The 14,618-nt window shown below is 41.0% G+C and overlaps 1 protein-coding gene across 8 annotated transcripts in view; it reads right to left on the bottom strand.

Moving 5' to 3' along the window:
* Nucleotides 1–1,286: 1,286 nt before the first annotated feature.
* The window catches only part of nktr (natural killer cell triggering receptor), a 17,535-nt gene continuing 4,203 nt past the window's right edge, over nucleotides 1,287–14,618 (bottom strand). Inside the window, exons 1-15 of one of the 8 annotated variants that reach the window (XM_086306312.1) lie at nucleotides 13,538–13,596; nucleotides 12,989–13,033; nucleotides 12,687–12,710; nucleotides 11,530–11,617; nucleotides 10,691–10,720; nucleotides 9,893–10,038; nucleotides 8,952–9,171; nucleotides 8,601–8,768; nucleotides 8,393–8,480; nucleotides 8,053–8,201; nucleotides 5,291–7,972; nucleotides 4,511–4,594; nucleotides 4,249–4,308; nucleotides 2,253–2,354; nucleotides 1,287–2,014 (exon numbers count right to left, since the gene is read on the bottom strand). In XM_086306312.1, coding sequence (XP_086162438.1) covers nucleotides 1,945–2,014; nucleotides 2,253–2,354; nucleotides 4,249–4,308; nucleotides 4,511–4,594; nucleotides 5,291–7,972; nucleotides 8,053–8,201; nucleotides 8,393–8,480; nucleotides 8,601–8,768; nucleotides 8,952–9,171; nucleotides 9,893–10,038; nucleotides 10,691–10,720; nucleotides 11,530–11,573 — 3,843 coding nt within the window. In that variant the 5' untranslated portion in view covers nucleotides 11,574–11,617; nucleotides 12,687–12,710; nucleotides 12,989–13,033; nucleotides 13,538–13,596 and the 3' untranslated portion in view covers nucleotides 1,287–1,944. Of the gene's footprint in view, nucleotides 2,015–2,252; nucleotides 2,355–4,248; nucleotides 4,309–4,510; nucleotides 4,595–5,290; nucleotides 7,973–8,052; nucleotides 8,202–8,392; nucleotides 8,481–8,600; nucleotides 8,769–8,951; nucleotides 9,172–9,892; nucleotides 10,039–10,690; nucleotides 10,721–10,890; nucleotides 13,039–13,537; nucleotides 13,646–14,618 lie in introns of those variants that run through there. The other 7 variants (XM_086306307.1, XM_086306308.1, XM_086306311.1 and 4 more) reach the window with 7 other exon arrangements.

Genomic DNA, 14,618 nt, shown 5'->3' with positions numbered 1-14,618 from the left:
GGAACTTCCTGACATCCCTGGAGTCCTGGGCTGAGGCTAGGTTTCCTCTGGTAAATCATGCTTGTCTCGAGGCCCCCTGTGAGATTCCTGCACCACAGCACCTCCTTTGAATATCCTGTCTGTAGAATCATAGCAAGGTGGGAAGAATTACAACATGGAGAAAGTCCCATACCTGTATTAATTCATGTTCAGGAGGCATAAACAAACACATTATGCTGTTTAGGTTGCTCAGGTAAACCAGGAATTCAACGTTTTAGACAAACCAAGAGAAAAGAACAAGCGATATAGCTTAATATATTATTTTCCTTTTGTTCTTTAACGCCTTTTAATCTGGGAGATGTCTTAGCTTTTCTATAACATTGAAAAATGACCGTTTTTTATGTAAAGGCAAAGGCAACAGTGACTCAAATAACCCCTCATCGCAACCAAAGTATGCAGAAGAGCATCTCTGAAAATACACTGAACCTTGAAGCAGCAGAGGACCACGCCCAGCACCACTCAAAGAACAGGAAACTGAAGCTACAGTTGACACAGACTCACCAAAATTGGACAAGATTGATTTTTTTTTTTTTTTTAAATGATTGAGTCAGAATTTGTCATAAACAACATGGATCCATCCTGCATCATAATAACAGTTCAAGCTACTGGTGGTGGTGCTGTGATGTGTGATGGATATTTTTTTGGCACACTTTGAGCTCATTAGTACCAACCGACTGTACATAGTTTAAACGCCACATCCTTCCCTTTATGACCATAGTGTAGCTACATTCTCCAGGCTGTTTTGAGCACAATCTTGAACATGACAGTGGGTTCACTGTACTCAAATGACCTCCACAGTCTCAATCCAATAGAGCACCTTTGGGATGTGGTGAAACGGGAGATTCATCCCGGATGTGCAGCCGACAACTGTGTGATGATGTCATGTCAATATGGACAAATCTCTGAGGAATGTTTACAGGAATTTAGCAGTCCTAAAGGCAAACTGTAGCACTACCTAATACAGTGGTTATTGACCATAACATGTAGCTCATGGACAGTTCTTAGAACAAGTAACACATGATTGGAATCATTGCTCTATTTGTAATGAAAGAAAACTGGAATCCACATCATCCGTTTGACTGAATATGGCACAGTTAGCACTTCATGGTGGGGCTTACTGTTTTGTTCTCTTAAGCACACATAGTTAAACACACTACAGATATAAACTGAAGGTAGATGGCACCATTGCTGAGGTACAAATAATTCAGAGATCCTGAGAAAGCAAAGAAAAACACAAAATACCAGACCAGAGTTCAAGATGTGTTGGTATTTATTAAATGTAAACATTTAGAACTGAATAAACCTACATCTGTGGTACCATACTTTGAGTTTAGTTTGAACATTCATGATACAATAAAATAAAAGCACTGAAAAAAAAAAAAGTTATAAAAACAAATTATTCCATTCAGTGATGACTTTAGGAAAACTTTCAAAGCTTAATGCAAAACCTCAAAAACACATCAAGACTGAGACGATTGGACTCTTAAACTGTAACAACTTCAGTGTATAAAAGAAGTAGAAAACACAATCCATGAATATAAAATTATTTAGAGCATATTTGTCATAATATTAGTATTAAGTATAGAGTATATTTCACTTTCAAACTTTCTGTTTGATGGACTGTGTTGGCAGATTTTCAGCCACTTGTTGTGACAGCCCCAAAAAGGAGGCCTTTGTATCAGCTTGTAAAGTGGTTTATAAATTTACATTCATTTCCTCAGTAATTATAATGCCAGCTTGTGCCAGGTGGACATACACAACCATGTTAAACTGACCATAAGACTGGATTTAATTCTTCCTCTTAGAGCTTTAGGAGCTGATCTTTGAATATATGACATTGTCCAGACTTTGTGGTTCTGATCCTTTTCATCGGGTGTAAACCAGCAGGCTGCCTTAAGGCGCAGCTCAGCTGTACCGACTGCTGCGACTGTGGCTCCTGCGCCTAGAAGAACTGCGACTGGACGAGCCATACGACCTGCAGACAAAAGAAAACGTTTCACCTTTGAGGCACTGCAGAGGTGTTTACAATGCACAGACGTGTGGAGAACATTTAGTGGGGTGTTTTGGCTTCTTTTATCTTAAATACACCAAAACACATGTGAAAAAACAAGGATTTTCAACAGGACAGAAAGATTTGAGAGGGCGAAAAGGTTGAAGTGAGACCGGCCACATCGTTAGTGTCTGTCAGAGTTCACCTGGGAACTCAGTCTTACCGCGATCGGCGGTCTGAGCTCCTGTAGCTGTCACTTCGCCTGCGCCCTCGTCTCCTACTCACACTCCGACTCCGACTGGAATAGCTGTCATAGGAGTCTGACCTGCATTAACATCCAGCCAGGTGACAACACAGATATTATTTTGGGAATAGCAACAGAATGACACCGAATTCAGTCATGACATGTAGAGCTTTAAGACCCATTTCTGACATGGTTACAAATACAGCTCAAAAGTAATTATCAGGGCTTCATAAGCTTAACTTTAACTATTTTTAAGCAGCAAAAAGTGGGTTACTTATCATTTTAAAAGGACATGCAGTCCAACAATAATAGATATGAGCAAACAAGAACAACATCACTGAGAATTTAAATATTTTAATAGTTGTAATCGGTGAAAAACAAGCTCAACAATGGTAAACAGATCACTGTATAAGGGAACACAATGTGTCAGGGAATCGGCTGTTAGAATGTACTGTTAGAAAGAGCGGATTGGTGAGTTTCATGTGGTTTCTGATACGTAACAACAGCTGTGGCTCCAGATGTGCTTGCAAAAGTACTGGACTAGTTTGACTATCGTATGGATGCCGTGTGTTAACATTGAGCACTTGTGGATATTTTCAATTTTGTGTGTAAAATTTTATATTAAGCCATTTACTTCAAGATTTTATGTCCATTACTATAAAATATAATATATTTTTAATTCTGATGATTCTCTTTGACACACTGTATTTTAAAAGGTGACATTTAGTGCCAACAGCAGACTTTTCAGTATTAATTTTACTACCCTGTAAAATATGGCTGTTCGATATAACGATATAGATCGGATGACGATATAAAAACGTCTATCGTTTCAGTTTACGCTATCGTTTGTTTCGTGGTGTCGCAAAATAAACTGTTTACAGCAATATTTTTTCATCGTTTTGATGGTCACTGTAGTGGCTATATTAATTTCTTAAAGTTCTCTCTTTCTCTTATATTTAATATAACCACACGACGAATGGACAAGCGCCTGTTTTTATGCGTTGTCGTTAGCAACAACAACGGTAACAGCATCGTGTGTCCGCTTGTTTATTTTCCACATAAACCTTTCACAATAAAGCTCAAGATCCTGTTGAGCCTTTTCAAAATAAACTGAATCACGTGAAATAGTATGTAGAGTATTTAGGGATGAGAAGCAAAAAAGAGCCGCCAGGTGCTAAAAAATAAACCTTAGACTCAAACGTTAGAACAGGCTTTTCCCCGCAGCACGCCGTGTAATAAATACTCACAAAGAAACGGCGGCCGTTACAACTTATGTCTAAAAATATATAGTTTCACGCGTCAGTTAAAACACTCGACTCCAGGTACACGACGCCCAGCTGGAAACACTTCACGCAAGTCGAGCTGCCCGAGATTCACAGAATTTACAGAAGATTTTGTGATTTTTATCGTTATCGGGACGATAGATGTCTTATATTGGGATATGAGATTTTGGTCATATCGCACAGCCCTACTGTAAAACCTTTCAAGCCCTGTTTAAAGACCTTCAGCTCAAAGTTTTGTGTCCATCTTAAGACATATGGATCCTGTTTTTGGTCTAAAGTCCGATCATTACAACAATCCCATCAATCTGACTGTACCGAGTTTTGTTTTTCCAGTTTCAAGCATTCATCTTCTGTGGTGCCACATTAAATGTTATTGAAAATACTGATGGATCTGCACATGCTTTTAGGTTTTGAAATATCTATACTATTTATCAAAAGTCTAAACGTTTCTTTGTCTGACCAACAGTCCTGCTGGTAAACCTGCTGCTTAATAAGACGAAGCAGAAAATATTCACAACCTCAGCGATATTTGGCCAAAATTATGAGGGCTGTAAAAAAATCAACTGATCTCTTACAAACTTATACGTGTTCTCAGTTACAATTATATTGCCATTTTTTAAGCTCAACATACTTCATTGCGTTTCTATGAACAATTCCACATTTCTAAATGTGACTTAAGTGTCCTCACACACCTGGATCTTCTCCGGCGAATATATGAGCGGCTTCTGGAATGACTTCTATTGTACGTCCGGCTGACGGGAACAACAGAAAACACCAAAAATCAGAGGTTTAACTTCAACATCATAGATTAGTAACTGTTAAAACATTGTGGGCACATTTATAAAGACATTTTTGAGTTTTCTTCTTAGGAATCAACACAGAAATCTAAAATGCCAACTACAGAATATTCCCTATCAGATCTTGCACTTGTCCCATGAGTGTTTCATAGTGTACCTGTGACTCCTGTAACTGCGGTACGTGGTGCTGCGAGAGCGAGATCGTCCTCTCCCACGTCTCCTCCAACTCCGGCTACGGCTCCTAAAACAGCAACGATGCTGTAACTTACATCTCACTCACATTCAGGGATGGAAATTGAAAAGAATTTAGCGATTCCATTATCAGCATCACTTATCCATTCGATTCTCTTATCAATTGTTATTGGGTTCTCACTGGCTCAGTTTTGAGAGTCAATGCCATTGTTAAACAGCAGTAAAGAAATTACATTCATCTAAATGAAATGCATGCTGTGGGTCAAATGTTTGTGCGTGTTGAGATTTCCCCTCTTTGTTGTGATCAGTGTTAGAGTCGTTACTCAAAAAGTCATTGTTACACACAACACTTTTCTTAAAAGTCATGCAGCACGTTACTTAATTACTACTGGGACAAGTAATTTGTTATACTATGCTGTTTGCAAAGAACTGAAGTTGTGTTAGCATAATGCGGTTGTTTCTGTCCTGGATGCAGTTTTCCACTTTACCATTGATCTCGTACATAACCACGCTCTAGACTAAGTTGGTATTTTCCTCTGTCACGTGAATTAAAGTCAGCTGATTGTAGCGTGAGTGCAAGATTGATCGATAAGCAGCCAGACTAATAGTCCCAAGGAATTGGACTACTGGGAATCGGTTTTCTACAAAAAACGGTCCTTGATTACCATTCCTACTCACATCAAACAATTTATTAAGATTCAAAGGTGGCGTCTGTAAATCATCACAGTGCTTTATTCTCACTTACCTGGAGGAGGAGCTGGAGCTGCGGGATCTGCTCCTGGACCTGCTGTAGGAGTGGGACCACCCCCGGGAGCGTGACCGGTGACTGGAAACAGAGCGGGACTTTCTAGACAAGGACCTGGACGTCTTTGGAGACCGTGTGCGTGACGTTCCCTTTGCATTTCCCACAGAGGGGGATCTCTCTTCACTGGAGCTCTCCTGGTTTCTCGGCCTCTGGTTGAGCCGCGCGGTCTTACGGACCTCATCGAACAGAGATCCCGGTCGGACCCGGCTTTTGCTTTTTATCTCCATTCTCACTCCCTGCATGTTGCCGGTCTGGTTCTCTTGAGCCTGGACATTTTTCACAGTGACAGGGGGAGCATTCACAGTCTGTACAGCTGACGTTCCTTTCAGTGGCCTCCATTTTAAATTGATTACAGTGGCAGCAGGCTTGCCAGCGGTTCCTTTGTCTTGCGATCCGCCAGCTGTTGTTGTGGAACTAACGGCAAACTGTTCTTTGCTATGAGATAAAGCAGTGTCATTGTTTTCCATCTCAGAAGAGTTTGAGGTAGATTTTAGGGTTATTTTAGGAACGCTGTTGTGAGGATGACATGAGACTGAAGGTTCAACAATTTCAGCATCATGCTCCGGAGTACAAATGTCCATGTCATCTAATGTCTCCGGCTCCTGGACACTTGGCCAGTGAGAATCGCTGGCGCTATTCCTGTTGGATGACTCTAGATGAGGTTCAGTGTGTTTTGCATTTTTGTTGATACTTTCTTTTGTCCTCTGTTGCCCCCTTTCTTCTTCTTTAGTAGGATTACAGCTTGCAGTTTGGTCCTTTGCATTGAGGTTATTAACATCAGCACTTTTTTTAACAACTCTTCCAGGACTATGTCTTTCCCTTTTGGATTCGTCTTCTTCTTCCTCCTCTTCAAACTCTAAAGGTGGTTGCCAGTGAAAAGTCTCTTTCAGCTTCTGATGTTTTCGCTTAGTTTTCTTGGCCTTGTCCTTACTGTGGTGGGAACTGCCTTTATTCTCACTTCTCCTCTTATGTTTATGCTTACGTTTAGCTTTCTTCTTGCTCTTGTGCTTCTCTGGCTCTGCCGCTTTCTCTGGGCTTTCCTCTGACTGACCAGAAGCTGCCGGAGCATTCCCTCCATCAGATGTTTTTCTGGAAATCTCATAATCCGATTCTGAACTAGCTTCCCCTTCCTCTTTCTCAGAAATAGCTAATGTCCTGGCTGTTAAATTTTCAGAGTCACTTTCTGAATTCCATCCAGAGATCGAAGATAACTTCTTTTCCAGAGACTCGGCATACTGAGCCACCCTTATCTGCATTTTCAATGGGATAGCGCTGTTGCTCTGGCTCACCTTATCACTGTCACTGTCCCATTCAGACTTGTTATTAAAAGTCTCTGCTGGCACTGAACTGCAATGCTTTGTCTCCAGATCCTCTGAGCTTCCCTTGTCTTTTATTTGCTCCACAGAGCCAATGACACCAGGGCTGCGCTCACTGTCTGTCCTGTTCTCCGATCCTGAGTGACCATCTTGACTAAGGCTTACTGAAATTAACTTATCCAAATTCTTTACTCTGCTCAGAGAACTGTAGTACTCCTTCCACTCCTTGTCTAGTGACTCCTTCTTTGCGTTACTTGTTTTTGGGGACTTTTCAGACTCTGATCTGCTGTAGGACGATGACCTGCTCTTGTGCCGATGAGTGGACCTGGACCTGGACCTACTGTAACTCCGACTCCGTGAGCGACTATAAGAACGGCTGTAAGATCTACTCTTGGATGACCTGCTGCGTGAGCGCCGTGAAGGTTTTTGTGCTGTGTTGTCTTCAGAGTCACCTGGCAGAGACTTTGGCGTAGCTGAAGTCTGAGCTTTATCTGCTGCGCTATCGACTGCTTGCCCAGTGGAGGAAATGTTGCTGGGAGCTACTTTAGCTTTAATTTCCTGAATATGGATGTAGGAGGGTTTCCATGGTTTCTGACCCGGTTTCCAGCGAGAGGGAGGTGGACTGTCGCTCAATGGGATCACAGGGACACTTTCAGGAGCCGGGACAGCTGGCAGTCTGGGGACAGGTGCAACTTTGCTCTCTTGAAGCTTCTCACTCACAGGGATCATGGTGGTTGGTTTGCTTGTTTTTTTCTTTCTCGGAGATCTGGAAAAACTCCTTTTTCTGGGTGGCGTCAAAGATCTGGATCTGTACCTTGATTTAGACCGGGAGTGAGAATGGGACCAAGACCTAGATCTAGAGAAAGATCGCCCTCTAGATCCAGACCGGCTTCTAGATCTTGAGTAAGACAGGGACCTTCCTTGAGATCTGGATCGACTGGATGTGTATGACTTAGAGTAGGATCGGGAATCTCCGTATGACCCCGAGGATCGGCGTCTCCTTCTGTTTGAAGAGTGGTGTTGACTCGAAGAAGAACGAGTTAGCGAATGAGATTTTCTGCACCCTTTCTCTGAAGACACAGACCTTTCTCCATCTGACTGGTTTTGATGTTTGCTCTTGGAACTCTTCTTCTTGTTATGTTTCCGCTTTTTGGCCTTTTTCTTGTGTTTAGATTTCTTCTTCGCCTTCTTCTGTTGGCAGCGCTGGCTGGACCTCTCCGAGCTGTGGTCTGAGGAGTGCTCTGCAGACTGGGACCACGCAGAGTCGCTTCTGTTGTCCCATCTGCTTGAGGAATGGTCATTCAATCTGTTAAGCCAAAAGACGCATGAAAGCAAATAGAAGGAAAACTAGTGTTTAAAGTTAGGAAGGAAAACACTTGGTCATACTTGTCTCCTTTGCTCCACCGCTCGATGCTTGGGGGTTGATAAATTTTGGTTCTCTTCATTTCTTCTTTCCAGTGCGGTGGAGTTTCACTGCTTCCACGCTCCTCTACAGATGCAGAGCGTGATTTAGACCTCGTAGGAGTGTGATACCGCTGCGAAAGACAAAAAAAGTAAAAACTGTGCATTTGCAAACAATTCATTAAAACTAATTCTGTATAAGAGTTAGACTAGATAAACACGTTTTACAAAATTCACTCCTGTGACTCAAAAAGAAATCCAAAAATTTGAATATTTACATATACATTATGTTAGCAATCTCTGATCTTAGTTGAGGTGAGCTTACTATCGTTCCTCTGCCTCTGATCTTCCGTCCAGACTTGGACACAGCTGGTTTCGGGTCAGCTGGAAGAGTTGCTTCTTCTTTTTCAACTCTGAAAATTAATTTGAAATTGAAATCAAATTGCAGCACTTGCTGTGTTTACTTAGATTAGTGTTTTGGTTGCTCATTAATAAAAAAAAAGTATATACATGAAGCACAACTTTGAACTGACATATCTGCTTTATCTTCCTGAGATGGCATGTCCCGTCGCAGCAGGAAGCGGTTTTCTGGCACAGGTGGTATTTCCTCTGGCCGAACAACGGGCTTCTCTCTCTTCCCACCCAGCTCCCTCTCTTCTTCCACCTCGTTCTCTCCCTCTCGTAGCTCTCTTCCCACAGGGCTGTGACAGCAGTTATATTTTTATTAAGAAAACAACAAAAAGCTCCTACAGATGTCAGTACTGAAGTCTATACAGTCAATTGGTGAAAACTGACAACACACAAGATATGTGTAAGTATTTATTAAAAAACTTTATAATGTGATCATGAACAAGAACTTACATAATAAAATAAATAAAAATCACCTTTGCTTGGAAGGCAGACTATCTGCATCTTTGTCCTTCCTTGACAGTCTCCTTTTCTTTTTAGGCCGTTTACTTTTTGAATGTCTCTTTTGCTTGTAACGCCTGTGCTTTTCATCAAGTTCACTTTCAGACTCCACTGAGGAGAACTGGGAGAACGAGTCATGGGAGCTCAGGGACGAGTCAGCAGAATGGGAAGTTCTTTTCCGCTTGCCTTCTAGCACTGCAGGAAGAAATACAACAGAACGTGTGGAAATAAATTAAAATGTGCTAATTCTGAAGAATACTTGACTCGTATAGTTAGTAAAAGAAGAGGGAAAGCTCAGACGCAAGGAGTCATTTTCATGATGGTACAAGTACAAGAAAAGCTTTGTCTGTTCTTTCCTGGTATGTTCAAGGCAATGAAAGCAGCCCTGGCAGAGTCAGGTGGGCTGAAGCCAACTGAACTCCACAGAGATCACCTCGCTGATCCTCATTAAACAGAAGATCCAGTTACACGCCCCGTGTTAATGCCAGTGGCGGGGGGAGACGCTGGCATCCAAACGCCAACAAAATGAACATGAGCATGAAATACGAGCCAGTTATAATCACAGGCAACACACGTTATCCCTCACTGGAAACAAAAACAAATGAGCATAAAATATGTAACTTTCACTACAGATATTCTATTAAAGCTTTTGTATTATAACAAAACTTACAGTCACACTACACTGGCTGAGTGGCAACACATCTAATCTAAACAAACCCAAAGATTTCATACAGTGGGTCTAAGGGTATTGTCTAATAGTATCTTCTAAAAGATCAAAGAAAAAATTTGGATACAATTCTCCAAAAACTACAGTACCCAGGATGCATGGGACCTTTTCATCAGATTTACTTATCAAAAATAAATGAATAAATACAACAAAGCTAATCCTTCCAATTAAGAAGGTTACTGAACGTACCATCGTTTGCAGACTTGGTGATCAGCTGACCACAGTCGATCACTCTCACGTCAGCGTACGGTCTGCTGGCAGAATCAGTCTTCAGCCCCTCAATCTTCTTTATCACTTCAAATCCGGAGATGACCAGACCAAAGACGACGTGGACTCTGCATAGACGCAAGACAGACTTGAAACTAAAAGCAACATTAAATGTACTATTATGTTAGTTTTAAGCCCTGGAGAGCATTTAGGTTTTGCCTCAATCAACTTCCTATGACAGAATATCCTACATTAGCACAGTACATTGAGCTAAAGTTTGAAAACTACCAAAAGGGTTCTAATCTATTAAAATCCCACTCACACAGGCCTGCTTAACAGCTAGCAACTGCGAGTGGTTGCTGGAGGTTGCTTCCTGATGCTCGGTAAAATTGTCCGTTTACGTTGTTTGCACAGCGTCTTCCATGCAAACTACGAGTGACCGAGGCAATCTGCTAAAGACCAAAGGAACCACCAGGAGGGTTTTTGGTGAACCAACCTATTTGCAACCCATTTCACTTAGTGACAGCCAGCAAATATTCAGCAACCGGTCAAGGAATACACATCTTTCCTAAGCAACAGGTGCTTGCTGAGTGATTGCCAGCCTGTGTGACTAACGCCAAACATGCTATAATCAGTTTAGTAACATAGAAACCTAACAATAGTTGTTGGGATGTTGGGATTCTTTTTCCCCAAAAAGTTTCATATCAATACACTGAAAGTCTCATTTTCAGATTTCTATATAGAATTAGAATGTGAAATAATAATATCAGATGTACCTACCCATCAAGATGAGGCGCCATCTTAGTTGTGCTGATTATGGATAATCCAGCAGTAAGTGAGGTGGGGAGTCAACCAAAGGTGGAAGCCGGGCCATGAAAGTGGGAAAAAAGAGAAAAGAATAACAATAAACAAATACCTCGATCAAAGCGGGGATGCTACTGTACCACAGGGAAAATCTCAAAAGGAATTGTGCAACAAACCTTTCTTTAATGACATCTGATTGCAACTCAATTAGGAAAACACTCAACAGCAGAGTGTGGTAAATTACATTATCATTTTTTCTGTTATAAAAATCAATTTGCACAAAGACTACATATCTACATTTCCTCCTTCGAGAATTTGTAATCATGGAGGAAAATGTCAATCGTATGTTCAGAACCTGCTTTTGTGACAACGGAAGCCAAAATAACATTTTGAGTCACCTCAAGCCATTTGTGAAATATTTAAGCAAGTCCAACAATTGCAAAGACAAACTACTCAATGATAAATACAGTCAGGAGAGAGAGAAACACAGCCTTTGAGACACATTACCTTGGAAGAGCAGGATGCTAGAGTTTCTGTAAATTTTACACAAAAACGGCAAGAGAAAAAATGTAACAATTGTAGGTGAAAAAGAATGAATCCAATGTTTCTCTGCACTTTGAAACTAACTGCACACAGAAGAAGGGACTGCTGATGGTCACACTTAATGACAAATTCTACTCTAAAATCTCAAAACAGGAAAAAAAAAGGGATAGAAAGCAAAAACTAATAAGAAACTTTCTTAAGAATGACAGTAAAATAATGGTGGTTGGGGGGTAAGTTCTTAAAAGCAATGTTTTAATTTAAAAGTTACTCACATAAAAAACTGTGAGCCGTTGGTGTCCTTCCCACGATTGGCCATCGACAGCAGGAAGGCTCTGTCGTGTTTGAGAGTGAAGTTCTCATCTGTCGGGGGCAGATGCAGAGGATTCAAGTGTTAATAAAAATAATCATTTAAAAAAAACAAAACAAAAAGGTTTATTAATTCATTAAAGCTTTTCGCTGTCTCACCAACCTATCCTTCCATAAAGTCAGCTCTAACAAAAGGTTTCTGTTGGGCCAAATATTACTGCAGTCTGTTTATAAAGTACCAAACCAGTAATGACTTTCAACAACTTGCACTTTTCAGATGAAAAGGTACCACACTGGTTTCTGTTCACATCATAGCTACAAGCAGATCTGCTTGCTGATGTGTGCAATATATTACGTGCATTTCTCAAAGTCAACCTTACATCACAGTCTTCAAGTCAGAGCTGCATTCTGATATATTCGAGGGTTAATCCGCTGTAGGAGTTCCAGAAAACACACTCAGTCGAATTTATAAAAGGAACCATTAGCTTTTGCTTGCACAGCTACCAGGAATGAACTTTGCAAGTTGTGTTTAGAAGTCTGGTTTACATATTGCTCTGGAGTTCACCCTTGGGTTTAGCAGGGTGACATAAGCTTTGTTTCTAAAAGCTTTAAAAAGTTAGAGAAAAATGTCCAAACCACTGATTTAGGAGATTCTCAACGAGGGTCTGGTCCATCTCAAAAGTAAGCACCATCACTGACAGTGCTTACTTTGAGGGCCCTGCTTAGAAAAAGCAGTTATGGCTGTAACAGTAACATAAGGCGGTGCGACGCTGTTGGATCACTTCAAGTTTCAAGGGGTTTTTCAAAGCTGGAGATTAATGAGTGCTTTGCAAAAACAAAATAGTCCCCGTAATGTACAGTTTTAACAAAGAGATGATATACAATATAAAAGTTAAAAGTGGAATATCTTCTTACTGATGAGCAAAACCACCCGTCTGGTTCTGGCTCCATGTCCTGCTAGTTCCACCTATTTAACATAAAAACCCTAATCTGAGCGGGGGGGGGACCTTTCAGTACAAATGTGAATCTGTGACGCTGCGAGCATTTGCACTGCTTTCACTGACTGAGGAAGGTGGTGGGGACGATGTTGGCATGGTGTTACGGAGCTGTGTACATCTCTTACCTTTTCATTTTGCAAAAGACCACTCTATAAATAAGAGAATATGTTGAAAATTTTAGGCAGGAAGATTGTAGCTTTCAGTAAAGAGAATGCCTACTCTCCATCTTGATTTGATAAAGCCTACTGCTGTTACTACATAGAAGAACTACACAATGGAAAAGTGAAGGTCAGCGCAGTCAAACATAGAACAATTCGCACACAAAACCCATTAACCATCTATGCAACTTTATATGCATGCTTTGTTTTTTTAGTATAGATATGCATCACTATTATTAGATTATTAGATAACTTGATATTCCAAATACCTTCAAAGTAGCCTCCATATATGGATTCCCCTCCTCTTCCATTTCCTGCAAAGATTAATAAAGTCAAATAAATTCACAGCAGCTTCTTTATATTGCAGCAGTGTAATTGTGTGTAGCCGCTGAAAAAGATGCTGCCTCATCAGCAAAGGCAGCAGTGATTCATGTTTATTGGGCTCATTTTTGAAGTGGCTGCCATGTTCAGGAAACTGTAGTCTCCTGGATTCCTGCCATGAACACCCACAACAAAGCCGCAGAGCATGTTTACGGTATGTTGGCACTTTGATGAGATTAACAGCTTTGATCAGTTTTTACCCATTTTAATTTGGCCTCTAATTAATGTTATTATTGAAAAACATTTCCCACCTGGAGAGCATTTAATCCATCTTTAAAACAACCCAAATGAGAGGTTTTTTCGCCCCGCTCACATAAGCTGTGTTACGCTCTGTTGGCTTTCATTAGATTTTGGACTGAAACGAACAAACTAGCAAATTAGAAAAAGGTGGAGCACTGTGAACACGTTCTTAGGTAAACGGGGGATTATAACATTACCTTCAGTAAAGTCGCCTCCCTGAATCATAAAGTTTTTTACAACTCGGTGAAACGTGGAGCCTTTGTAGCACAGCTTTTTCCTTGTGACTTTCCCAGTTCCCCTTTCACCTGCAATGACATTCATGTTAACTGAGCTCTCACCAAAAAACAAAAACACTCAACCTGCTAATACACAAAGTGCTTCTGTGTTTACTAGATGGTTTTAAGAAACAAAAGGCTTTTAATATTGCCACAAAGGAATGAAAACCACATTTGGGTGGTGGCTTTCAGTAAGCTATATGCCTTTGGTCTGGCATCCTGCTGGTACTCCCTTGGAGGACTGCCAAATTCATTAGTAAATCTTCCACTGGACCAATACTAACCGGGGACACAATACTGGCCCAAAGCTATTACCCTCCAGAGTCCCCTTACTCCTGGGGTGAAATGACGTGAAGGCAGGATTTAATTAGATGTGGTGATGTGTTGAAGGTGGCTTTCAGCAGAAAGAGGCTGTGTGTCCTATTGAAAAGCTAAGCTAAGGGTTTAGTATTTTACTTCTTTGGCTTCGGCACTGTTCCAGGGGTTTGGTTTCCTTTGGAGTGAGCTGATCCAATTCTAAAAGGACACATTAGAAACTTTGAGAAAGTCAGCAAACTGCACCAGCTGAATGCGGGTGTGTATTACTGCTTCACTGGTGTGCTGTCTGTGCATGTGTTGGTTCAGGAACAGACTAACGAGCCTTTTCCCATGTCTGCCTTTGCTGCCATCGCATTCCCGTTGGCCAGGTAGGGTGAAAAATGAGACGGGGGGATTGCTCGGCTATGTGTCTGCAGATTTATGACTTTCTCTAGGCAAACCACTGCCTCTACAGTACACTACACTGCTCTGTGTGATGAAATATCTAGAAAACAGAGCAGCCACAACATAAGTCATAAAATGGTGTATGTTTTTTATTATGTTATTGTCATTTTATTTCACTTATTTAATAACGTTCTCATTGCTATTGTATTGCAGTGCTTGGATAAACCTTGTTAAGTTGCACTTCTGTAAGGCCAAACAGATGAGGTTGACAACATCTGTGATGCAGCACATCACAGGACGT

Source organism: Aulonocara sp. 'chitande type north' Nkhata Bay, linkage group LG9 (assembly GCF_057382095.1).
Source record: "Aulonocara sp. 'chitande type north' Nkhata Bay isolate Kocher_YH1m ecotype deep benthic linkage group LG9, A_spYH_male_GT1.1, whole genome shotgun sequence".
Taxonomy (NCBI): domain Eukaryota; kingdom Metazoa; phylum Chordata; class Actinopteri; order Cichliformes; family Cichlidae; genus Aulonocara; species Aulonocara sp. 'chitande type north' Nkhata Bay.
This window is presented reverse-complemented; position numbering and strand designations above follow the sequence as displayed.